The sequence below is a fragment of the Macrosteles quadrilineatus genome, unplaced genomic scaffold (assembly GCF_028750875.1).
Source record: "Macrosteles quadrilineatus isolate MER2022 unplaced genomic scaffold, UCM_ALF_1.0 Scaffold_6__1_contigs__length_79288215, whole genome shotgun sequence".
Classification (NCBI taxonomy): Eukaryota; Metazoa; Arthropoda; class Insecta; order Hemiptera; family Cicadellidae; genus Macrosteles; species Macrosteles quadrilineatus.
In genome coordinates this window covers 15108515-15135884 of record NW_026542599.1, presented here as the reverse complement: position 1 = coordinate 15135884, position 27370 = coordinate 15108515, and the positions used below count along the sequence as shown (strand labels likewise).

The 27370-nt window shown below is 33.4% G+C and overlaps 3 protein-coding genes across 5 annotated transcripts in view; 1 reads left to right on the top strand and 2 right to left on the bottom strand.

Moving 5' to 3' along the window:
- Nucleotides 1-14404, top strand: LOC128996914 (F-box/LRR-repeat protein 14-like). Of its 3 annotated transcripts, none has more exons than XM_054422446.1 (7): nt 1-87; nt 376-454; nt 3949-5440; nt 10004-10113; nt 10629-10772; nt 11763-11897; nt 13369-14404. In XM_054422446.1, the coding sequence occupies exons 2-7, from the start codon at nt 419-421 to the stop codon at nt 13435-13437; spliced, it is 1986 nt and encodes a 661-aa protein (XP_054278421.1). In that variant the 5' UTR covers nt 1-87; nt 376-418; the 3' UTR covers nt 13438-14404. The 3 variants fall into 3 exon arrangements, with proteins under 3 accessions (XP_054278421.1, XP_054278422.1, XP_054278420.1); XM_054422447.1 differs by having other exon boundaries at nt 14-176; XM_054422445.1 differs by having other exon boundaries at nt 14-454.
- A 1607-nt stretch (nt 14405-16011) lies between these two features.
- LOC128997021 (uncharacterized) lies at nt 16012-18724 on the bottom strand. Its single transcript, XM_054422599.1, has 3 exons — nt 18659-18724; nt 17819-17860; nt 16012-16800 (listed from the first exon to the last, which is right to left on the bottom strand). Exons 2-3 carry the CDS (start codon nt 17858-17860, stop codon nt 16141-16143), a joined length of 702 nt encoding a protein of 233 aa, XP_054278574.1. The 5' UTR covers nt 18659-18724; the 3' UTR covers nt 16012-16140.
- A 2377-nt stretch (nt 18725-21101) lies between these two features.
- Nucleotides 21102-27370, bottom strand: part of LOC128996496 (putative phosphatidate phosphatase) — a 32466-nt gene continuing 26197 nt past the window's right edge. The window contains exon 8 of the mRNA XM_054421867.1: nt 21102-21256. Within this exon, the coding sequence (XP_054277842.1) occupies nt 21212-21256 (45 nt within the window). The 3' untranslated portion in view covers nt 21102-21211. The remainder of the gene's footprint in view (nt 21257-27370) is intronic.

Genomic DNA, 27370 nt, shown 5'->3' with positions numbered 1-27370 from the left:
AATTTCAACAACACAATATAATGCAAAACTATTATTCAAACCTTGATATCTGTATTATTATTTAACTTTTATTATTTATGTGTTACAGTAAGTGAGAAATAATTATGTGATTCACCTTACAAGTTCAGTTGCCTTTAGTGAAATACTTAGTCCTACATTTAACTTATCTTTATTCAGTAAGGCCTAGTAATAATTTAAATAGTGTTATTTTTAAAACCTACTAGGCCTAGGCCTATTAAATCAAAGTGTGAATGTTAAAAGGAAGTTTTTAGCTAGAAATTACGTTAGGCTATGTTAGCTTAAGAGATTGTGCTTTTTGCCTAGCCTAGGTCATATAACTTACATCGCTAACCTTTGCTTATTAATAATGAACAGGTTAATTCAAATTGAAAGTGTTAATCCAGAGGAAGATCATCCAATGACTGAAAATAATGTCAATTTTCTTCCTTTAGAGGTAGGTCTTATTCCAACTAAGCCTATTAACTTAAGTACCGGTACCTAACTTAATTTGAATAAGTTAAATCACCCGTACAATTTTTAAAATTATTAGCCTAAGTTAAGTTAGACTTGATCACACCATTAATTTAAATACTAGGCCCAACTGTAATTTATTTAGGCCCTATATACTTTATGCCTTTATACCATGTTATCCATCGTTGACCAGTACCTAGTAACTGGATTGATTTCGTCAAAAGAAAAAAAAAATAAATTTTAATACTTTAGATATTTAAGCGGTTAACATGGCTGTAGTTACGAGGTCCATTCACCATTTTCCTCTGTGAAATATTCCTTCGGCCTACAGGGCCTTGAGTAGCTCCTCTAAGTTAAAGTCCTTAAGAGGGAGCGACTTTATGTCCTGGTGCCGGTGGTTATAGAGTTTGACGCCAAGGACCGGATAACCACTATTTTTGTTTACTCAGCCTGCAGAAAGGAACGTTTTGATTTTCTCCTTTTCTCAAATTAACTTATAACTAAGTTATGTAGGTGGTGTCTGCAGTTGAGGTTATCTATATTTTCCTTGACCTGCACCAGACAGTTGTAGATGAATTGGCTGTTAATAGTCATTACTCCTAAGGCACGGAAAAGTGGCCTAGAGTGTTTGTCTCTTTCGCTGGAGGTTATGGCTCTTATGGCAGCCTTTTGAACTATCAGAATGTTTTGTTGGTCTCTGAAGCATGTCCCCAGACAATGATAGCTCAACGGGCTGTGGAAGAGGCCATAATAGGCCAGCTTTAGGTAGGTGTCTGTGACCAAGTTTTTTAATTTCCTTAACACGCTACACTGCAATAGCACAAAATTATAAAAAATACAAAAAAAACAAGAATAAATTATTTACAAACACGATTGTAGCGTATTACGATGTAAATGATCATTGTTTTATAAGGTTTTCGCCTGTGGTCTGTGTGTACTGTAAACCAAGTGACAGCCGGTCTATGTGTAAAATTCAAATGTATACCTCGGTCTGTGACAATGACCGCGGCGTCGCATATGCGACGCTCAGTAGCGAACGTGTTAAAAGGAAAACAGTTCTGGAAAGTCTGCTTTCCAACACGTTTATATGTTTGCCTTTATTTAATTATATTATACCTTATTTAATTATATGGGTAGACTTCCGTATCTGTTGGCACAAACATCCAAATGAAAATATTGATTGTCCGATGTTTCATTCGATACCTATATTGTTTGGTTAACCTTACCTACCTAACCAAACGATATATCGATCGATATTTTCATTCGGTTGTTTGTGCCAACAGATACAGAAGTCTACTCTAAATGGCTGCATTTTATTTTACGTCCTACATTTACTCACATTACTGCACTGCAGTTTGGTTAAGGTTACTGAGTGGTCTATGAGTTAAGTGCTGACTTGTAACCAGAAGGTCGCTGCTGGAAGTTATATCAATCTACCCATTGCATTAATCATAGGCTAGATGGCTGGATCCAATTTGAACCATTAAAAAAGCTAAGGTACCTAGTTAAATTTTTGGTACCGTACTATACTTATTTATGACCGAAACCTCAGCTAAATCGTTCTAAAATTAGTTTAGCCTATAAACTATTCTATGGCATCAATAATACATTTTTCCCACCTCTTCCATAAGTTAACTCCAGCTAAAGTAGGTAGTTTGTTTATTTTATCATGTACAGTAGACTCACTCTTCACCAGACTCCTCGGGACAGAGGCCCGTCCGGATAACGGTTTTTCCGGTTAAACCGACATTCCCAAAATTCGTTAGCCTAAAAGGACCATTTAAATACATACCGGTACTGTATACATATTTCCCACGAGAATAGTACCGCCCACTTCCTGCCGATGTAGTCCGGTTAAAGAAATGTCATTTCCGCCGAGTGTAGTCCGATTAAACCAATGTCCGGTTAAAAGTTAAACTCAAACTCAAATATCTTTATATTTTTACAGTCGTTATAAACTGCATAATAGCATTGTAATGAGAGTAAGAATGAATGAAAATAACTTGTATTACCTTTAGAAAGGTTTTTAATAACTTGAACAATACTACATTGAATTATAATGGACTTGTTTACAAACACAACAAAACAATAATAAAGAATTGAAGACACATGTTTTTTTACTACATTCTTCCTCCCTAATGTTAATGAACGTAGTCATTTAAATAATTAGGAGGTCTTCTGCTTCTAAAACTTCTTCTCGGATATGTGTTATGGTTCTCTCCTCTAGAAGCTTCTTGTCTAGGTTGTAAATTCTCGGCAGTAGTATTCATTTCATCTTCTTGGTTCTGTGTTGATGATGGACTAGGAAAGTATTCAGGTTCAGGTTGAGAAGTGGGTAATAGAATATTTTCATCACTCTCAAAATCGGTTTGCTCTATGTCAGTTTGGTACTCACCAACCGGAGCAAGATGACGTGTAGACACGGTAGTTTCTCTTCCGTCAGGCAACTTAACATGAGCATACTCGGCATTCCCGTGAAGAAGTTGGACCTCTTCAACAAGTGGCTCATACTTGGACGTACGATTGAATCTCTTTAAGTAGACAGGGCCGGAATTGAGAAGCCATGAAGGAGCTGAAACACCATTGTTCCCAGATCTACGTGGATGTAAGAAGTACGTGCTCGTGAGGAGTTTGATTTGTGGCTGTGCAAAGTAATGATCTCAAAAGTGACTACAAGAAATAAACCTTTGATTCTTGATCCGTTTCTCAATTTTTTTAAAGGCAATTTAAATTCTTCCCTAGATTGAAGGTTTTTTGTTTGTTTATCATTTGTTTATAAATGATTGCAGTTTTAGTTAACTTATTGTTTGTTTTTTAATGTTCATAATATATTTTACTTTTGGTAAAATAGCCTATTGTAGTTTAATCTAAATATCAATGAAAACGTAAAAGATAATAAATGCAAATCGATGTTTTCTTTAGTTTATTAAAAATCAATAAAAATGTAAACAGATCATAACTTAACTCTATGTTTATATTGGAATAATAATAGTTTCAAATCGATGATTTATCAAACCAAATCTAAATTGATTTAATATATATATCCTATAATATATCGCAGGTTCTCTGCAGAAAAATATTATGGAATAATCCAACAATTGTATAAAGCACAGATTGAACAATGGATCTTATTTAGGCAAGTGGAAAAGCAGGTTAGGGCTTAAGAAGGTAAAGTGTAGGTAATAGTTAGGTTAACCGTGTCATTTATGTTACACCCATATTGCTTTTTATCTTTTGTAATAGCTCATTAGACAACGAGGAAACAATTTCAATATTGAAACTGCCTTGTTGTTTAACTGATATTGTTGGCGTATCAATTAGTTTTTCAGGTTTTTTAACTGGAAGCAGTTCTCAGCTAGTGAAAGTTTGTGAAACTTTGGAATCTCGTAATGCGGGCTACCTACTTGGCATTATAGCCTATGTAGAATGTTTCAACAAAATGCTTTTGCCTTATTTTTTCATTTGTGGTTTTTTCAGGTTATAATTCACATAATGGGATTTCTTCAATACCCAGACCGAGTTGTAGCCAGTCAAGTTTGCAAGATTTGGTACGAGGCCTCTCTCCATCCAAAATTTATCAATCAAGAAAAGGTGGTTATCAAAAAATCACCAGAAGCATTTTCAATCTTCAAAAACTCATCAAAGTCATATTTTCACCTTATTTTGATAGAACTTGAAATAAACCATAAATTGAAAGGTTTTTGGGAAAAAATGTTACCGAGTTTGAAATCTCTTTGTTTTGTAAACTGTGATATGTACGACAAGACATTCATTGAAATCTTACTAGGCTGTGTGAATTTGGAATCATTAGTATTGGATAATTGCCGTGAACTATTCATGGCTGGGCGACTGCTAGAAAGCGCTGCAGATGTAAGGGCTGTTTGTACAGTTCTCTGTCAGTTGAAAGAATTAAATCTTAACGCTAACCGTTATTTATCCGATGCACTACTCAACCGACTTATGGCAGTCATACCCAAATTGGAATCAATCTCTCTTGAAGGATGTCAGATGTCATACCACGCAGGGCTATATAAGAAATATTATCCGGACAGATTGACTGTTGATAATAGCGAATACGCTTCAGAAACAGTGCTAACATTTTGGAACTTCTTCAACTTTATTAGTAAAAGAGTGAATGTAATTAAAAAGGTAAATTTAAGCAGAACGTTAATTGATAGTAACGCAATATCGTTACTATCAGAGCTTGACCAACTTGAGCTGGATGAACTGTACGTTACGTCGTGTGAACAGCTGACAAACGCAGCAATTCATGCAGTATCCCAACATCAAAAACACATTACAGTGTTGGACGTCAGTTACTGTTCAAGAATCACAGACCAATCGCTGTTGTACATCTGCAATGATTTGACAAATCTGAAAAAGCTCGCTGTAAGAAACTGTCGAGCGATCACAGACATCGGTATCACTCAGTTGAAAAAACTAAAACATCTCGAAGAACTTGACATTTCCCAGTGCGAGCAAGTAACAAACGAAGGTATCAAAGAAGGGTTGTGTTCTGAAATCAACTTGAAGGTCAGGAAACTATACATGGAGGGGTTGAATACTGTAACAAGCCCTGTTATAATCCTGATGGCTAAGAACTTACCAGAACTGACTCATTTGAATTTGAGCTACTGCTTCAACGCAGTCACCGACGACTCAGTACAAGCCATTTTCCAGCATCAGTTGAAGCTTCGGTCGTTGAGGTTGGCTAGTTGTGACTCTGTGACTGATGCTGGGTTGACGGGGATGGGTGTCAGTGCTTCTGCAGACGACGCTGATGTTGCTGCCGTACAAGAAACAATGAGTGACGTAGTGATATCTCAGCCCAGGCCGTACATATCCCTACGCAGCAAAGCCGAGGAAGAGATAATCAAAGACGCCAACAGGAAGAAAGCAGTTCAAAAGATGTGTGAAGCTCAACTCGTCCATAGCTCGAATATTGGATATTCCTTAGTTCGGCTAAAAGGTCAGTGGTACATTATTTTATGACAATTTTTATGGCAGTTCTTTCAAACAGCTCATTCATAATGAAGTCTGTTGTTTTGTAATGATGTTTGCAATTAATATTCTTATAGCAATAATCATACAACTACCATACAATTGTTCACTTACAGTACCTACTTATTATAGGGGTGTGCGATGCATCGAAAATGCATCGAAATTTCGATTCGATTCGATTCGATGCATCGAATCGCGATTCGATTCAGTGGTGGTCAAAAAACGATTCGATTCACGAGGGAGTCAGTATCCATATACGAAAAACGCCTGCAGAAAGTCAATGCAATACCCGCAATACAGGAGCGCGTTGCTGTTGCGTTTCCTTTACGAAGGCGTTCTTATTTAATACATTCTTTGCATTAAATATAGCTTTAATTGTTTTATATTTTTTTTTTTTGACATTGCAAATGATTAGAGGTTTTGTTTTTTGTCTTGATGTAAGCAGTGTGTGAAATATTTTACTACTGTGAACCTAGCCAAAACAAGGTAGGTTACTCCAAAATCATTTTAAAAATAAGTCTGAAAAATTGTTACTTAACACTTAACTAGTAAGATCAATGTTATAGACTGATACATTTGGTATTTTTGTTAGGTGTCTGTCGGTCCCCGTCCCCGAATTTTTGTTGGGGCAAAAGAAAAAAAAAGAATAATTTATTTCCAAAGAAACACTCTTATATTATTATATCTATTACAGAGGAATTAAAATGTTCAAATGAGAATTAAAAATTAAGTTGGCTCACGACCTTTAAGAATAAAGACACAACAGAGCAATTGCCGCACTGCCACTAGCCAGAGCCAGGTCTAGTCGTCTACTGATAAGAGTAACAAGACAAAAGCCGTGACGCAACACTAACAGTGCAAAGAAAACAAAGTCAAAAGAATAGAAAGACTATTTATCCAGACATACTAGTATAATCATTTATTGTTCATTCAATACCTAATTAAAAATATATTTTAGTATTTTACATAATAAATTATAAACAAAAGAAATATCTGATATAGTGAACAGATCTGTATCTTGGTTAAATAGGGTTAAAAAAATATATTTCTAAGATCCAATACAATATTTACAATTCACAAATTACATTGAATTAATTTCTTTGAAAATAATCTCTAACAGTTTTGTGTTTTTGAATAAAGAAATATATTTCTTTGTCTCTACTTCCTTGTTTCATCACTTGCATTTTGTCAGCAATTGAAGCAACTGGGTAGCAACCGGGTGGTGTAAGAGGGGAGGGGGAGGGTCTATGACCTTGAATGCACACATCGTTGCCCGGGCCTGGCTGGTGAGACTGATTCATTGTTTTTGTTGACATACTACTACCCTTCCTTAAGAGAAAAAGGCCCTGCTGTTCCAAAAACATTGAGGGTAGTTTAAAAACATTGACCTGTGTTGCCAAGGGCACTAGAAGATAGCATTTAACTTTCTTGTCTCTTGATTTAATGTTATTTTAATCTTCTATATATTATTTAAGAGTTACTTTTCGGGTACCTAATTAGTTGTGATATTGTTTAGCTTCATTTTATGGATTTTTAATTCTTTTCATTCATTAGCTATCAAAATCAGTTGTTTTAGGATTTTAATCTCTTGCAGTACCGGTAGGTCTATACTACTGTATGACATGATATGCATTTTTTAGTCCTTATTAATTATACCACAAACAATGTTTGTATGTTATTTACTGTTTTTGAGTTTTATAGGAAATTAGTTTATACAATATCTTTTCTTCAATGAGTTCTCCACTTGACATGTTGCTTCTAGCCTATTACTATTTTAGGCCCTATAAAAATAATGCCTATGTAAAGCTGTAGGCCTACTGATGCCAATAATAATTCTTTATTTATGATGATGTAACAAATAATGTAAGTGTGAGGTTATTATACTAAGGAGGTTAGGAGGCAGGGAATGAATGATACATGTTGCATGGTGGAAACATATTATTTTTATTTTCTTCTTGCTTGCAGTCCTGAAGCCGGTCCACAGGCCCTAAACTTGTGATATGTAAATTTATTTCTTAATGGTCTTTTTATATTAAGTTCCATTCAAATTTGTTGTAATTTAGCTACCGGTACCTATTTAGTTATTTAAACAGTTATTAAAATGAGAATGAATGTCTTGATAAAAAAAATATTTTCTTCTTTCTTGCAGTTGAGCCAATTCCAAGTAAAAATTATGAAATAGGCAAGTAAAGCAGCTCACTGGTATTTCCAGCAGTTATTCTAATACATATGATTGAAAATAAATATTTTTTCACCTAAAATTCATATGTAAGTATGAATAGGCCTAATACCACATCAACAAAAATTTGTATTACACAAATGTGATAAATTTTAATTATTGTTAATCCACTCAATTGACAATTATGAATAGAAAAATACCGTATTGCTTCGAATCGAGTTGCATCGAATCGAATCGAAAATCTTTTGAATCGAATCGTTGCTTCGAATTGAAAATTTTTTGCTGCTTCGCACACCCCTACTACTTAAATATCTGGATAGATTTCAACCTTGAAGTTTAAACCTTCAAGGTAATGGGTTAAAGGGTAGTATTAACCTTGATTTTAGAACTATTTTGTAGGTTAGAAAAAATTGACTTGGATGACCTTTCCTTTTCTAAGGATTTCTTTTTCTTTACTGAGAGAGTGTGCTGATTTAAATTACCGGACTTAATGCAGACCTTTAACATGACATAACCCTTAACCTAGGCCTTAATGTAGTCACTAATCTGTATAAAGCCCAGTCAGTTTTCACCTCATGCCTTTTCTTTTATAAAACCGATTTATAAAATCTTACAACAAGTTTTAAATCCCAAAATAAATTTTGCTGTCTCCTTATTTTTCATTTTGAATTCTTTCATAACTTTCTTGTCTTGACTTTAGGGTTTCTTTTGGATGTTTATGAAAGTTATCAAAAGCTAGCAAATCCTCCATGAAGACTGCTACGATTGATATTCATCCCATTTTAGCGAATTTCCCTATAGGGAAGTAGCTATTACCGTAGGTGGCACGGTAAGACCTAGACCCAGGGCCGATTTACTTTTTCATTTTGATGTCCCCAGAGGCCAAAAACACTATTCGTTCAAATTTTTATATATGTATATATATATAGACTTATATATATATACATACGTCCGTGAACGCGATAACTTGAGTAATTTTTGTCCGATTTTGATGAAATTTGGTTTAAAGGTGTAAAGCGGAATAAACTTGAATGAGTTCGCGAACCAGCACGATCGGACCATGGGAACGGGGCTTTACGGGGGGTTTTATGGGGTAAAAATTGGTTTTTCTCACTTTTGACCCTCAAAAAACAAAATTTCCCAATTTCTCTTTAGACCTTTTTAAAGAGCTTAAAAAAACAAATAATTTAGTATATAAAAGTATTTTTGTTCGATTATTAGTAACGGAGAAAATTAAAAAAATTGTAAATTTAAAATTCCCATGTTATTCTTATGGAGAATATTGTCAAATGTTGTAGTTTGCTTGTTTATGAATATATTTTGATCAAACTTGGCAAATTTATTTATTTTGTACTAAGCTATCAATATTTTACTCAAAAACACACTTTATTAGTTTCCTGTAGCAGCAAACCTAGGTACTCGTTAAACCTAATGTTATTAAAATATATTTAACTGAAAATCAATTCAGACAAATGGAAATTCGCTTAGTCGGCAGGTTTGCTGCGGCGGGGGTATTTCATCATGTGATAAACACATGAATCAAAGATTGACTGAGCTAGTCCTATTTTCGTCAAACATGAGTGAAGTTTCTGATTCCACTCATTACTTGCTTGTTTTAGACCATATTTACTTTTAGGCCCAGCCTAATCGACAAACTTTGTTTGGTTCATGATGAGATTCTTCAGGTTGATTCATGTATACTCCTTTGGTGGAGATCTCCTTGAGTAAATGCAGTGACAGAATCCATTTGGTCTATTTCAAAGTCGTTTTCAGCGGCTAATTCTATTAAATAGCGTACAGAGCTGTAACCCATAACAGGAGCAACTTCATCATAATCTATGCCTTTGTGTTGAACACAACCTTGTACGGGACTTGCTTTGGGGCAAATGAGGTTCCATACGCAGCTCTCTTGGTGTATTATAATTCAAAGCTTTCTTCTATTATTTTCTATTTGCGATGAAAGTTCCTCATTCATAACTTGTATCGACAATTCCCTATCAGGGTTTCCTATCGCTTCCTTCAGGGTTAATGGGTCATTGCTGATTTCATCATTCTCAGCATAAAATGTTAGGTAGGCTATATTATTCTTCAAGATATATGGGTGGTTTAAGTATCTCTGAGGCCGATCACTAAATTTCCCTGGTATATAAATGAGGATCAATTAAACATAACACAATTTAATTGCGAAGAAGATAGAACCAACAAGCTGAATGTAAACAGATCAAGTCAAACTCACAACAATTTAAAATTGTATCAACTATATAGTATAAGCAAATTAGGCAGGCAAGGTGAATATGTAAGTTAGACTAAAGTTAGTATATTTATATAAGTTCTACAATTTATATATTTCAGGTCTTCAGGATCTTGACTTGCGATGCTGTAATAAAATCACGGATGTCAGCCTCAAATACTCGTTCCGCTTTTTAGAGCTGCAACATTTAAATCTTAGTCAATGCCAGCAGGTAATTTATTAGCTAATCATTTTTTGTTAAATATTTTTTAATTTTTTGTGGTGACATTTGCACTAGAAAGTGGTATTGAGATTGTGACCTTAAAATGACAGCTAAAATTAAACTTGTGTAATATGCATATGGTGTCCCAATTTTAGGCTACTCGAGGTAGCTTGTCTAATATAAAAAGTCTGTAACTTACTAGATAATGTATGTGTTGTCATAATGTAGGACAAAACATTCACAAAGAAAAAAAAACTCTCACCAATTTGTATTTATTATTGAGAATAATTGTTTTTTTTCCAAAATTATCTTTTAAATTTATGAGTATCATTTTGACACAGTCAGTTTTTTGGACGCAAGTCTTATTTTGTACTGAAAATATTTTCCTAAAATTAAAGTTTTGATATTTCAAAGTTGTTTTAATAAGTTCACTTTTGGGAGTTACCAACCCAGCCAAAAATGTTTTAGGGATTAAAACAGTTCCACAAAAATCTTGAAAATTTATTAATTTATACTACTTTTAGATCACAGACATTGGGCTAGCTTCAGTTGGGGAAAACAACCCGAGCATTGACACTCTCAACCTGAGTCATTGCTACAACATAGCTGATGGAGGAGTGGTCGCTATCACGAGGGGATTGCGACGTTTGAAGTACCTCGATATCAAAGTGAGTGAGTCACTTGTCAAACCTATCTATAGCGAAACTCTATCTTATACTCTAACTAATGTAGGTTCTTCTAAAATTTTATCACTTTTTGTTATTTATGAAGTTTTTTTAGCTTTAATATATTTTTGAAACTTTTACCTAACAAACTTCCAGAATGGTTTTGGGCTGCTCTTTGAAATCAAGCTGTGCAAATAAAAAAATCTAGTAAAATCAAATTCATACGATACTATCAACTTTCCTAATAAAGGCATCTTTTTAACAAAACATAAGCAACAAAATTTAAATTTTACAAACAATTTCTTGGTTATTTGATGGCTTTTAGTCAACGATCAATTAAAACATACGCACTAACTATTGTTTTTGCACTAATGTCCTTATTAAGGTCGAATATATAGTTATTTGTGCAACTAGTGAGAAAAGTGAGCAATTGACTCACTCGAGAGAAATCCTTACTCACGAGCCGTAGGCGAGTGAGGAATGGTTTCTCGAGTGAGGCAATTGTACTTTGAACTCGAGTTGCACATTATACTTTTCCTACAGTTACCATAAAACAAATAAATTTGTGAAGAAACATAACCTATTTTTACACAGAAGTGAACTTTTAATATAACATTTAATGTGAAGTGATAAATACAACAGTACAACAGCTGACCAGCTGATTTTCAGCCAGTGCTGCCAACGTATTTCGCGTGCATGCGACGTTGCCTGCATGTTACGCGCTCACTATTTCGATTTCGTGCCTTCACGTTGCAAATCTGGAGTGAGACAATGTTAACATTGTCTCACTGATGAGCGAATTGGCTACTTTGCTTTCTCAAATCAGTGAGAGAACATGTACATTGTTAGGTAACTGTAGGAAAAAATATTTTAAGCTACTAAAAATTCTAATTTGTTATTTTTTTGCTACCACTGTTATATTATACTTAGTTTTGACATGTTTGTGTTTGTGTTTTTGAAATTTATTCCTCTACATTTCTACGTTCTTATCAGGGTTGCAATCAACTGACTGATGCCTCAGTTTCTGCCATTGTCGACCACTGTCGTCAACTGCGCTACTTGGACATATCACAGTGTACAAAGATGTCTGAGAAAGGAGTGGAGATGCTCAATAAATTTCATCTGCAGGTAGGCTATGTTTTTACTCCCCCCCCCCCCTATTGTGGAGAAGTTATTGTTTTTGTCAAGATTTACAGTTTGAGTTTCAGGTGGAAATATCTGATTTGGGTTTCTCTGAACCACAAAAAAGTCATTTTTGCAGTTATTAGCGGGTGTGTGTGTGTTAGGATGTGTGTTGCAAAAGAATTTTTATAATTTGAAATTTGGATTTTTAGTGATGGTTTTCACATAAAAAAAAAACTATAAATTAACAGACAATTTGATTTTAAAAACAGCTTGAACAATTTAGATTGAAATTTACTCAATAGACATGAATTGCCCCTGAGCTGAATTGATGAATATAATATGATATAAATACCTCGTCACAGCTCTGAGGTTTCCGTATATTACGGCCGTTTATTTATATTATGAAATTTAATACCTATGTTTATGGTTCTTTTAACCAACTCTCAACGCTGTACAAAATTACGGTTCAAAAGTTACTGCAATTTTCGGGACTTCCCCCAAGTCCCCCTCTGATCCACCCGGTATAATTATTTTAAAAGTTTTTGCTCATAATAGTAGTAGTATGTTCAATTTCAATGTCAAGCTAATGGGAGAAAGTATGTGCCAGTTTGCTGACTCTGTTTATCTTGGTTTTTGATTGTTCTTTGATTCACTGAGTCCTTGATTCTTAACCACAGAGAAGTAAGGTTCAGAGGAAACTTACTTATGGGACGACCGTGCACATTCAGCTCTGGTATGTTGTGCTGGATATTTGGGACGAGTAAGAAAGAGCCTGAATGGCAAGCACTGTGAGGAAATTTCTATCGCACAGAGCCTCCTTCACCGTGAGTGTTGTAGTAGATCAGGACGAGGGGGGCGATGTTCAACTTTGTCCTAGATACCACTTAAATGTACCATTATATTTTAAATTCATCGTTATGCCCCTGAACTGGAGATAATCATTGTAAGACCTACTACCTATGTTATTAGCTTAAAATATTTAATGGTCAATCTCAGTACATGGTTGGACACTTCTGTGTCATCTTCAGCCGAGCACTAATGAAGAGGTGAAAAGTTTTCCACCTAATGGCTCCGTCATAGTTAATTTAATACAAAAATACGTACACGAACACGTTGACATTTAAACAAAATTTGTATGTTATTAAACACACCTGGAATGAGCATGCAGTCACGCCACAGGTCGGGGACAGACCGCTACCGCACAGTCTGTCCTCGAAGGCCTGCATCGTTTGTCTATAAAATAAACTAAAAAAATAACATACCAATTTTGATTAAATTACTACAAGTTTGAGTCGTGAGCATGTTTTTGTGTTAAATTAACTAAGACAGAGCCATTTGATGGAAAACTCTTCACTAGTGTTCTGAGATTCACCATAAAATATTTTGAGCTATTGACGTAGTAAGTCTTACAATAACCATTACGTTTCCTCTATACCTTACTTCTCTGTGTTCTTAACTTATCTTGTTTCTTCAGACCCTGTACAGTGGGAGGGACATGAGCGGGGCGTCCGCACCCTCGGCTCCCCCCCTCCCTCGCTTCTGACACTGGAATTCTCGGATACCCGTCTACTTGTCCATCTATCTAGTCATCGTAACCATCAAGATAATCTTGTATCACGCCGACAGTCTGTCGTACCAAGACAAAAATGTTCACAGGCTTTAATATTCTTTGGGATTTTACGGTTGGAACTGAACATTCCATAACCAAGTTATAGTTGTGGACAGAATGGAATTGAACGCAGACAAATTGAGTAAAAAATATACAGACACTTTTTAAACAAGTCAACTTGGAGGGAAAACTTATCGTAAACTATACGCCAAGCTTCTGTGATGACACAACTACAGTAGGCTTGTATAAAAGATTAGAGAAAAATTGTATTTTGACTTTGGCACATTCTGAGAGTGGCTTATTTAACTATTTTCCACTTTTAAGAACAAAATGACTATAGTTTCTCCATATAGATGATGTCTACCTCATTGTCCAAAAGTTAATGGTTATATCAAGAAAAAAAAAATCTTGTGTTACTTGATTTGGATTCTGTCATTATTTTGAAATTTGGCACAATGTTTTATTTTTTAAGAGATTAATCGCATTTCAACCATAGTCTACATAACATCATGTAAATGTCAATTGAACATTTATATGAAAAAATTTATATTTTACTAACAAGCAAACAAATTAATGTACAAAACTCTATCAAAAAGATGGAGACCAGTAAAATAATATTTGTATCAATTTTGTGTAAGATCTTAATACTTTTTATACTCTTCATTTAAATGGTGACCATACAAAGTAGGTATTCATATTGCAAATATGACTAAAAGTGCTAAACTTACTTCAGTACGTTTTGATTGGCTTTTAGGTTTTCCTTGTAAACATTATATTATTATATAGTATGTATGTAATCATAAGGTACATAATTGATTTGTTATTTATTTAACATACCCTTATATTTAAACCAGTTTCAATCCCTTGTTACCAACTTATTTATTTTGGGTGATAACTATATTTTGTTAGACTCTTATTATATTGTATGTATATCAACATAAAGCACACATTTATTTGTTATTGTTTTATAAATATATCTAATGATAAGTTTAAATACATTCATAAAACATACCCTTATTTATAGCCTACCAGTTTCAATCACTTGTTACCAACTAACGCTTTATTTATTTTGGGTGATAACTATATTTTGATTTTGTTAGACTATTATTACATTGTATGTATATAAACATAATAAAGTACATAATTGATTTGTTATTGTTTTATAAATATATATCTACTGTTATGCTTAAATACTTTCATAAAACATATGTTTATTTACACCAGTATTTCGTAGTTTATTTTAAAATTGAGTTATAGCTTTTAATCACTTGTTACCAACTGAAGCCTTATTTATTTTGGGTGATAAATATATTTTGTTAGACAATGAATGTACAAATATGGTGGAGGCCATTGTGATATAACTGTTCTGTGAGAGTATGTTGAATAAATGTTCAAGCATTAAGAACAGTGTGCTTATTCAATTCCTTTGGGTTTTATTAATTTATAAAAGTAATCTTAGCGTGATTTAAAAATATAGTCAATATAATCATTTTTTAACGAATACATCACTGCAGTGGTCTTTGTGAAAGTAATTTAAAGAATCCTAAAGCTTAAAAGGTCATTCACAGGTGCTTGCACTATGGTTATTTTGTAATATTTTCAGGACTGTTACCAATAAACTCATTGACTCACACGTCCAAGCAAAAAATGTGTAAGACTTGCTTTTCTTCATTATGGCTAGTTTGGTTTTACTATGGTTAACTTCAATATAAACTTTTTGGAAATCTAAAGCTGTGCAGAGCTGCAAGAACGCCCTCAAGGCCTTGGGCGAACACAACATAGTCTAACTTGCATAGATCCCAGGTCACGCTGGGCACGAAGGCAACATAAGGGCTGACGTTCTGGCAGGTGAGGGAGCAAAGTGCAAACTTGTCAGGCCTGAACCATGCTGCGGAGTCCCAGTGAGCAAAGGCCGATCAAAAATCCTAGCCTGGGCAACAAGACAACAAGTAAAGGATAGGGAAAATACCCCAGGCCTAAGACAATCGAAGATGCTCATTAATCCACTTCGTAAGGAATGAGAAACATCTTCGACCTCCAAAAAGGGGAAATAAGCCTCTTGATAGGGGCTACTTACGGGGCTATGTGAGGAAGTACCTCAAGATAGGGGTTAGACAGACGGACAAGTGCAGATTCTGCCTTTACGAAACAGGATCCGCTGAGCAAATATAGCTGGAATGTCCGACGATAGCCCAGAAGATGGTGAAACACCTAGGCTACCTATAATCTTTAAAAGATAAACAGAAACTTTTACATATTGTTAACACAGATGCAACAACTTCCTGGCCACCCTTAGGTCTAAAGACAACTTTATCTCCAACTTATAACTTCCTTATTTGAAAATGCTGTCAGAGAACATTAAATATTCAAAAGTTTTGTGTAAAGTTGGTGTTTCTTGTGCCAGATTGGACTTTTTTCTATTCAGGTAAGTCTGCTGACTTCACAAAAGTCCTAAAAATTTATCAAAGGTAAGAGAGTTTTATGGGCAATAAAGAAAAGCAACTGAACTTTGATCAGGATTGATATAATTCTTTCAATATTTAGTTCTACCATAATATTGCTTGTGTCCAACCAATAAATCTACTTGTATCACTTCATCTTCAGCATCTTCTACATCTTCCAGCTACATCAAACTCTCTAGTAGCTGTAGTCTGGGTCAAACGACCTTTCAGCTTCATCAAAGTCTCTAGTCTCAAAGTCTGGGTCAAACGATCGATACATTCCTGTTGGGTCTGTATCAAACGCTCTTGTGCTGTAGTCTGGGTCAAACGATCGAAACAGTCCTGTTGGGTCTGTATCAAACCCTCTAGTGCTGTAGTCTGGGTCAAACGATCTTGCAGCTCCTCCGTGTCTACTGTCAATGCTTTTTTCAGGCGAAAGATTGAAAAGAACCACCGCACTGTTTTCTGGTAAAGTTCTAAGTTTTTCTGGTAACAGGTCTAAATCTCTTCTTGATCTTGTAGGTTGAGGAAAATCTCTTGGCTCTGGTGGCGGAGAAAACCCGAAATCTCTTGGCTCAATAGGGGGTGGAGTCGGTGGCGGAGAAAACCTTGGCGCATAATCTTGTGGAACAAAATATGGTGGATGTATTGGCGGAGAAAACCCAAAATCTCTTGGCTCAATTGGGGGTGTAGTCGGTGGCGGAGCAAACCTTGGCGCAAAAGGTGGTGGGTTTGGTATAGGTTTCCTTATATTTTTACGGTTCCATTTGGATGCAGAAGGAACTCCAGCTGGCGGTGAGACTTGAGGTGAAATAACACCAAAGAAGAATGAATGTGGTGATTGGCAGTTTGTTAGCTAAAACAAAGACAAAAAATCAACAACTTACTTCTAAGAACCTTTGCTGTTGATGCAATAATATAAATTCACTAACTAATATACCTCGGCTATGAGCTTGGAAACATCCAGGTTTTGCTTTGAAATATTTCAGAGGAATCGCATCAAGAAACAATTCAGGGTCTGATTAAGGGGTCTAAAGTGGCATTTAGATATAAAAATAATAATTGTTGGTTGTCAACTTGAATGTGTTTGTAATGGGTACGAAACCTATTGATCTCTCAGGATTACCTCTACAATAAAAATATATCAAGTTGTTATTTAAGGAAAATAAAATGTTTATTACTGTTGTCACAATACTCAATACTATATTTCATCACTAGGGCATAAAGTAACTCTTTTCGTCCCGAATTCAAGATTGACGACCACGACCGAGGTGAAGCCTAGGGCGAAAACTGAGTGGCGGTTAAAATTTCACTTTTTGCATGTGTGATTTTTGCAATATTTCATCATTCTGTGTGATTGTGGTAGTGGACGTTATTACTAAACCATTGTATTGACATGAATGCAACAATAAGCTACAAGTGATTTTAAAAACTGACACATTTTTTTATACACACAATTACTCACAATCAAAGTTTAAAACTTAGTTAACAACAGCTGACTTTTATTCCTAGGGACTAAATAAGCTTTATACTTCCTAGGGAGAAAAATAACTACTTTAGACACAGATAGCATGTAACTTATTAAAAACAGCTGTTTTTGCCACAGTCAAAATTTACAAAATTATATTGTTAAAAACATTATCAAATAAGTTTTGTAACACTCCTAGTTATCTCCAGTAGTTTACATAGTATGAATAAATATACATTAGGTATATTTATATGTATATCATTAGGTATCATTAAAATAGTTTTAGATCACTTATTTTATCATCTCCATAATAGTGGAACCAATCATGCAATTTAATTTAGTAATCATAAACATTTTGAGAATCCAACATAAACTGTTATTTAATTAAACAACAAGAGCCTCTTACCGCCGCAACACTCAAAACCACAGCAATTAGTAGCATATTCATCTGTAACATAACATAGGTAAATAAATTAAAAACTATAAATGAACCTTGGTTTTAAAACCTAAATTTTTTTAAGAATATTTTATTACTTTTCGAATCAGAATGCTCTAAAAATATGCTATTTATCATAAACTGAATGTGGCATTTGCCACTTAAGTTTTACAATTCTTCATTTTTTGTCTCTGGAAAAATAGTCTTCACTAACTGAATACTCTACAAATTACATTAAAAAAATAATAAACTTTGGTCTGTGAATAACGAAACTATATGTAATAACAAAAATATTTGTATCACCAAAAATAGCTTGAAAATTTGCGTAATTGATTATTTTTGACTTGAAAACAGTGAAATGTTTTTTGAGAGTAAAGAATTGAAAGTAGACAAAAAGAATTATTATTTTGATTTAATTTAATTTTGAGTGTCTTATATTTTGTTAAAGAGTTTTAAAAGTAAGTCTTGATATGGGTTCAAAAAGGTATATGGTACACATCTCAATTAATAAACTGTGAAAATTTAAAACTTTGCAAAATTATTTCCGAATGAATAAATAATTGTGTGGTATAAAAATGTATTTTTACAGCATCTATATAATTAATAGGCAGGTATGTTTCTTTAAAACCTTTTTTCTCAACTTGTGTGCACGTAGGAATAATCTACGCATACTGTTAGAAAGATATACCTGTAGGTCTGCAGAATCCATTTATAAATTAAAATAGGCTCAAAAATAAGCACAAAAAATTAATTTAAAATTAAAATACATTAGTTATTTTTGGTCGAGTTTAAAATTAAAATTACACTCACCTTTATTACTAGAGCACTTCCTCCTTGAATGTTAGATTACAATTCATGAAATCCTATTTAAATACACCTGTACCATCATTAAATTTTTATCTAAGTTAATTAAATATTGTTAAAAAAAGTTGTCATATTAAATAGAAATTTGATTACTGGACACTTAACAGTTGTTTTATGTTCCGTAATAAATCAATCTTTCTTTCGTGTATTGTACTCTTGCAAAATCCATTACACATTGAAATGATTTATTATCAGTATTAATTAATTAAGCAGCTGCTAATTTGTAAATGCAACCATGCAATAAATTATTACCATGCATCTAACAAAAATAGTTACTGTAAGACAACTTGTTTTTTTTTATAATTATAATTTCCTGAATTATAAAATAAAGTATCTCTTTTACACAAGCGTAAGTTAAGGTGAGGATAAACTATTCTTGGCTAATGATGAACTGTATCTTTTGCCTGACTGCACAATACGGATAGCCGATTCACAAAAGGAAAATTAAGTACTGTACAGTTTTAACTTAGTTTGTTAAATAGTGTTGCAATGGGACAAAAGATAGTTCATCTCATGGGCAAAAAGTGTCTTTTCAACCCTCACTTATTTTCCGACATTTTAAAAAGGCAATCGTGAATAGATGCATAGTCGATCAATAAGCTATAAAAAATTAAACTAAAAAATTACAACAAAATAATAACAAGAACAGTGCAATTGAGAGAAAGTTGCCAATTCAAAAAAAGTTAGCAAACAAATGTAAATGAAGATCTTGCCGCAATGTCCGAGACAAAATAATTAAAAACAATCTGACTCATATTTCATATAAACTAATCATCAATTAATGTCATAATCATTTAAGAAATCTGCCAGGGAGTAATATGATTTCTCCACCAGGAGTAATATGATTTCTCCACCAATAATGCTTTAGTCCAAATTTCAAATTGTTGTGCTTGTCAAGATAGTAAAAAAGTGTCACTTAATGCCCCTGTGATGAAATATACTATTTTGTTTCAGTATTGTTCAAAAATCAGAATCATAAATTCAAATAAATAACACTTCTTTTCTTTAATTATTGGTAACAGTAATAATGGTTTTGAATTTTGTGTTGCAAGTGAAGATACTATAGCATTATTTATGATTGAATATTGGCAATTCAAGGCAAGTTTTATTTTTACAATTTTTATTATAATCCCAAAATAGTTTTGAACCTAAAGCTAAGAAGATAAATTGCCCTTGTCGTAGTTCCTTTCTAAAAGGCAACTTTCTATTTTTATACCTAATGTAAAAAATACCTCAGCTGTACTTATTTGTATATGTCATATTCTTTCAATTTATTACAATACCTTATTAAAATCAGGTGTGATTATTTGTTTGTATTACTGTATTCTGTTTTGTATATTTCAGCTTAACCAATCAATAGTTTTATTAATACTTTTTTTTTACAGCATCATTTATTTCTGGTTCAATGTAGACATTATACACAGAAGTTTTAACAAAATTAATAAGAAATTAACTATAATAACATCGTGGGTTCGCCCAAACCTGAGTTACCCTGTAACATAATTAATGTAGAGAATAATTTAATCTTCTTTAGGCTTCATTCCTCCAATAGATCTTGAGGGAGCCTTCGACGTAGCCTCCTGTTCTCAGTTGCTTCACCAAGATGAAAAGTTAATGCACCAGGAACATCGTTTAAAGATTTTAGAAATTTTGAGGTGGTTTTTTCAATAAAGGCCGAGATAGACTCCACTCCTAGTTCTTCATGTATATGCCTGTTTCTAACAAACCAGGGAGCATTCACCGCTATTCTTAGAATTTTGTTTTGAATCACTTGAATTTTGAAGAGTTTGTTTTTTGATATAGCTAATCCCCAAATAGGAGATGCATATGTAATCAAGGGCCGAATTATTGATTTATAGATTAGAACTGTACAAGCTGGCTTCAGAGTAGATTTCCTATTGATTAAAGGGAAAAGCTTTGCAAGGCGTGCATAACCTTGGGACAGTTTTTAATTAACGTGGTAGTTCCAATTAAGTTTTTTGTCCAGCCATACTCCAAGATATTTTATGGCCTGGTCATCAGGGTTCCAAGGTAGAAAGTTACCATATATTTGAATTTCATGTGGCAATGTATGTTTTTTCAAGGAGAATATTTTGGTTTCACATTTTGTTGAATTTAGGCAAAATTTCCACTTGTAGAACCAATCAATAAGAAGATCCAACAGTGAAGCCCGTGGGTAACAGCTAGGTAAATGTAGTCATACAAGTGCTGCCTCAACCAAAAACCTTTTACATCAGCTTTTTTGTAATGTGTTTGTGTTGTTCAATTTATGCTTGCGTAACTTTTAATGCTGATGATGAGTACATTGTTGGAATCATAATAAGTTAACAAAAATGAGGTATGGGCGTTTAAGAAACTTAGATACAATAAAGTAAATAGTGTATTGTTTAATAGTTCTACAAAGACACCAGCACAACACCATACGTGTTCATACTTGCAGTGAATATCATTTAATGAAGAGTGTTCGATTATATATGTTAATTTAACTCTTTGTTCTTCTTATTCAGCTTGCTGGGAAATAGCATGCCACCTCTGACCTGATACCTGTAATATAAAATAAATATTTAAATCTAACAATTATACAATCGTGCATCCAAATTAATGCTACATAATAATTTCTTACTAACTCTTGATCAATCACCTCTGCCCTAACAAAAATAGAGATAGGACTATCAAGCTTAAATTTAAACTGATTTGTTTTAAGGCTACGGCCACACGGGCGTTTTTTCACGCAAGAACGCTGCGTGAAATAAACGCAAGAAATATGAGCAGCATTAAATTAAATGAGGTATGCCACACGCAGTGTGTTTTCCCGCAGTAGCGGGCGCCTATTTGTTTCAATGCTACTCTAATTTTTCGCGTGTTTTCACGCTGCGTTTGTGCGTGAAAAAAACGCCCGTGTGGCCGTAGCCTTAATGACCTTTCCTACAAATTTAGAGATCCTGGTCCTATTTTTATCAAAGTAATAAATCAAATTGTTTCCGCAAATCTAGTTTTGTTATGGCCCAAATCGTATTTAGCCTGTCAGTTGGTACAACCTTTGACTGTTAATAAAACTAGACATTCCATCCCTATGTTATAGTTGTCCCCAGTTTTAAAATCAAAAATCGTCGTAGTTGATTTGACCTACCCAATGGTTGTGCTGATCTAAATTAGGTACTGATATCTTTCAAATACAAAAACTTTTTTACCAAATCAAACTGTTCGTCAGCAACAATAAACAAGGTAGAAAATATAATTATAGACACTAGCACATTCTGTGAATGGCTCACACATCCATGTTCTTTTTTAAGAAAAATAATTTATAAATAAAAACTTTTTGAAACAAAACGTTTTTAAACGCACTAAAAAGTAGATAAATATGTGGAGAGTATAAATACTTGTAAGATTTAAAACGAAAAACGTGGGGCGCATGCAAAAGATAATTTACAATTACCTTCACCTATTGAACTAATGTACTATTATCAATTGCATGCACCCCACGTTTTTCGTTTTAAATCTTACAAGTATTTATACTCTCCACATATTTATCTACTTTTTAGTGCGTTTAAAAACGTTTTGTTTTAAAAAGTTTTTTATTTATAAATTATTTTCTACTTTTTAGTTTTTAGTGTGTGTTGATGTTAATTGTTAAATATATTTCAAGCATCTATATTAGATTAACACAGAGGCATGTGGGAAATCTAAGGTTTATTTGAGTTTCTTTTCATTTAATTATGTATTAGATTGAATGTATGGCCTGCCTACTAACTATAAATATATCAATCAATTTAATTTATTGTTTACTGTATAGAATACTAAATATAACAATTGACATTATTAACAAACACCTTTATATCTGCTAGCAGATTGTTTATCTTTATTTTGAAATGTTTGTTTGTATCAAGAACAAAATCTCTTTGGAGCATAACCTGTACCTCTTAACATCTGCTCTTTGAACTGTCAAATTTAATGTTTACAGCTGACTTAAATTAATTGATATATTTACATTCTTTCAAAATGTAAACATGGAAAATTTGTAAGCCCATGGGGCGTAGCCCAAGGGAGTTATGAAAATTAAATTATATAATATTGTATTGTCATCCATTTGTGAGCTATGTTTCAAATTTCAAGTCTCTAGCTCATCGGGAACTTCGTTTAAAATTTATATCAAAATTTGTAGGAACGTGAGCTAATTAAAACAAGCCCATGGGGCGTAGCCCAAGGGAAATATGAAAATTAAATGATATAATATTGCATGGTCATCCATTTGTGAGCTATGTTTCAAGTTTCAAGTCTCTAGCTCATCGGGAAGTATCAAAATTTGTAAGAAAGCGACTTAACAAAAACAAGCCAATGGGGTGTAGCCCAAGGGAAATATGAAAATTAAATTATAAAATATTGCATTGTCTTCCATTTGTGAGCTATGCTTCAAGTTTCAAGTCTCTAGCTCATCGGGAAGTTAGTATAAAATTGATTGCAAAATTTGTACCGGACAAGAAAGCGAGCTAATAAAAACGTTTTAAAAAACGTTTTAATAAAAAATGGTAACAGCTGGATTGATGGGATGTCTACTTCAGTATCCAACCTAGATCAAGACCCCACTAAAAAAACAGGCCATGCTGCAGCACGGGCAGCGCAACACTATGTCACAGTGGTAGAGTTGTAATAAAATGTTACCGTTAAAATCTGACAAACAACGAGCTTATTTACCTAAAACATATGGGAAATGACAGTGAATCTATCCACAACTGTGATGTCATAGATCCTGCGGCATGGCCTGTTTTTCTAGTTTGACCTTGTCTCGATGCTGTATGTTGTGGAGATGGGGTAATAATGGCATAGTGATATCATACAGCTAACAGCTGACAGAGAGAATAGTGTCTTTAAAAATGAGTCACCGGTTGTATGCAGTAGTGTGATTCATCTCATTATCAATCAACGTGGATTTTAGTTCTCAACGTTTGAGTAGTAAAAGTACTATAGCCTATGATTGTTTCTGTTTTTAGCCGATTGCTCATTAATGAATTGCACAGAAACTAGCAAGTGCATACCAGCTAATACATAAGTTTGCTCATTGCAAGGGTATCCATTTCTTGAGATTGACGCAACAGATAAGGGATACCAGAATGGACCATAAGGAACAATGACCATAACCATAGTTTAATTTCGTTATTCCCCTGTCTGTGGTGACGCTTACAACACTTGTTCGTGTTTTCGTCCCTTATGCAGACGTTTGATCTAACCATAATTATTGTGTTCTATGGTGCACACAACACATTATGTTTGTTTTGTAACTATTGTGAGTTAGCACGAATATAACTTGAAAATTAAAAACTAAAATGTATACTTTATACTCTAAAATTTTCAATAGGAATAATGTTTATGAATCAAGTACTGGGAACATTAAAATATTCTATTAGTTTGCTGTCGATAAAAGTTTTGGTAGTTAAACATACAAGGTGTCTTGTAAGTAGATACAAAAACTTTAGGAATAGATTTTATGGGTGAGAGGAAAAAACAAAAATTAAGAATAGGCCTACAATCCTTTTAACATCCCATTAGTGAAATACCCACATTTTTCGTAATTCAAATTATTATCTTAAAAACTATTAAAGATATCATTCCTGATTTTTGATAACTTTCTAGTGTGTGTAATTAGTCTGGTATATTATTTTAACAACTATAGACCTCTTTGTGGGACACCAAAATAAAATACCATTATAACAAATGACATTATGAACAATAATTATCTGTAAAGGAACAACAACGGAACTGAAGCAAACCAACATGATTTATCTCTCCGTTTTAAGGGAGATTTATTGTTAATCAAAGTTAAGCTAAGCAAGCTTATATAGGCCTAATATCATTACTTACATGGACAAACGGTTGGTCACCACAAAACATCACTCAGCAAGTCATAAAGCTGAAGATTATAGGGGCTAGGGAGAGGCTAAAGCAAACAATTCACAGAAAAAAAAACAATACTGACAGAACTGAGGGTTTCAGCATTATGTCAGCATACAAAATTTGCCTTCTTTTTATATATAGCCACCGTTGTCAAACTCCTTTCATAAAGATCGTAACTTAGATATATTCAAGATAAAATAGGATTGGATGAAATTTAAATTCAGATAAAACCGTTAAAAATTCATGCAGTTTATATTAAGGGAAAATTCATCGATGATAAAAGCTGTGGATCAGAATAACCCAGAGGCACGAGACCACTCGGCAGGCCGAGACCGCGGTGGAGTCAGGTGAAGGATATGGCTGTCTGCTGTCTTGTGCACTACACCTGAGGCAGCCGAGAATAGAGAAGAGTAAAGAGACAATGTTGGCGAGGCCAAAAACCTTCTAAGGTTTCAATGACCAAGGAGGTAAGGTAAACATGTCCATGTTCTGGATAGCTTGACAACCCCCAAACTCGACACCTCTGGGTCCACAAATGATCGAGTTAGTGAGGTTTTATTTGTTTTACAAATCGTCTGGTCTTTAAACGTGTAAGAATAAAGATATGAACAACTTTAGCAACCGCTAACTTTATGAAACTTTAGCGACAACAGCCTTTAGTTGAAGACACCCAAGTCCAAATATACTACTTTTACACTAATTATATCCTTAAGTTTGTTTATCTTTTAGTAATTATATTTGATTATCAAAATATGGGTTAAGGAAACAATGAGAAACCACGGTGTCGAGTAAAAAAGATAATATAAAATTTAATAAATCTAGTAAGTGGGCAAGAAATTTACAGATTATAACTGAAAAATAAACCACAACCAAACAAGGATAAAATAAACAAAAGTTAGTAGAGGTGATGACAAACACAAGAAACACCTTCTAATCTACAGGCTAACTTGTTAACTAAAATTTAGACAAAGCACAGAATATTAACTTACGCTATCAAGTACATTTGGAGAAACCCTGTTGGTTAACTACAATAATAGCCTAAGCAATAAGAACTTCTGAAAAATTCATAATTTTAAATAGTAAAAAAGGTGTTCCTCAATTAGATTTTTCTTGAGCATCAGTTAAAAATGCCCGAGTACAATACTTTTGATAAGTACAAGATTTAACAGAACCTTCTCAGCAAAACAATAAAATGGCAATATCCATATTACAAAAATATTTGATCTTCTATTTGATACAACTTGAATTGTTTTCTTCGAATAGAAAAAAAGCTGCCATTGTTTTGTTGAATTACCGAGTTATTGACCCGTAAGAAAATAGGAAACACCTTAATTTTAATAGTTGTCTAGGAAGATTGGATTCAATATCCTTAATTAAAACTATTATTGGTCTACTTATTATTATTATACCTAAAAATATGTGCAGATTTTATAGCTCTCTAAATATAGTTTCGTTATTAGTAGATGATGTTGGATAATATTAATACTAAATCAAGTACAAAATCTATACTGATAACATAACAAAAAGCATTAAATATCAATAAATAAAACAACATACCTCTAAAAATATTCAATATTCTGAGTAATAAAAATAAAACAAGAATTATAATAAATAAGAAACAAACTTTAAAAATACCACTACTAAGGGAAACTACTCTGTCTTAAAAATAAATTGAACATGTTTACAATATTTTTCTTAATTATAACCTACATTATACACATGGTAACAAACCATTCCATAAAGCATTTGAAAATAATAGGTTCTAATTTATTTTTGTTTGAAATTCAGAAACAAACGATTTGTTTAGGATTTTCATAAGTCCCAGTACCATTAAATGTCTATTTTGGTTTATGATAGAGCTAAAAAACTCAGTACTCTTTTTTATGAAAAATAAAACATTTTGAGCATAGTAGTAACTTGGCCAAAACAAAATGGGATAGTTTAAGATTGGCTCTAAAATTTGATATTCAAACCGTCAATAAGTGACACTCCTTTTTATGGTTATCCTCATAATAGGAAGAACACGAAGTTGATATCTTTACCTACAACTGTTTTTATAAAGTAGCCGTTTCAGTTCAGTTCTTAGAATTGAAAAGTTTCACATAACAGCTTGTTTACTTACATAACAGCATAGTTTTACTTAACAACACGGGTAACAAACCATAGAGGTTCTAGGATTGAGAGTAAAGAAGTAAAAATGTAATGCTTCAACTAATCAGCTGTTTAGACCACTTTAATTGTTGAGTGGTGCAATTATTGTTTGGTACAATGATTGTTGCATGACTGTCAGTGGCAATGAGAGGTTATGAACGAGAAGTTATGAGTAGTGATTTTTAGTAATTAAAACACTGTCCTAGGTAAAGTAGTGTACACAACTCGCGTTAATAGTCTTTACAAATTGTTGTGTAAACCAATAGAAAATGACAGTGATTCAAAACTTACATGCACCTTGCTTGCTTTACTGTTATCCTTTTTGTTAAAAAACGAGAGCCACTCAATGAGGGTACAAATTTGAAAATTCAGAACCAATCCCGCCATTTTTGGGGGTTTAGGCATGGTTGATATTGCATAGTTCAATATTATCATGAAAAAACTAACTGAGTTTGTGCTTTGCTCTAAAAAAGATAAAAATTTACCAAGACTTTTTGAACACCCTGTATACTATAGGAGAAACACCTACATAAACATTCTACAATTACTTTTAGAACATTTTGTTCTCATTTACATTATTTATAAAATCAGTACTCAAACAAATACACATTTATTTCT

Excerpts from the sequence above, each read along its gene's own strand:
- LOC128997021 (XM_054422599.1), bottom strand. The coding sequence starts at position 17,860 with ATGAATATGCTACTAATTGCTGTGGTTTTGAGTGTTGCGGCG. Across the intron at positions 16,801-17,818 it reads TGGTTTTGAGTGTTGCGGCG|CTAACAAACTGCCAATCACC; the intron begins GTAAGAGGCTCT and ends TCTTTGTTTTAG.
- LOC128996914 (XM_054422445.1), top strand. The coding sequence starts at position 368 with ATGAACAGGTTAATTCAAATTGAAAGTGTTAATCCAGAGGAAGATCAT. Across the intron at positions 455-3,948 it reads TCAATTTTCTTCCTTTAGAG|GTTATAATTCACATAATGGG; the intron begins GTAGGTCTTATT and ends TGGTTTTTTCAG. Across the intron at positions 11,898-13,368 it reads TCAATAAATTTCATCTGCAG|ACCCTGTACAGTGGGAGGGA; the intron begins GTAGGCTATGTT and ends TTGTTTCTTCAG.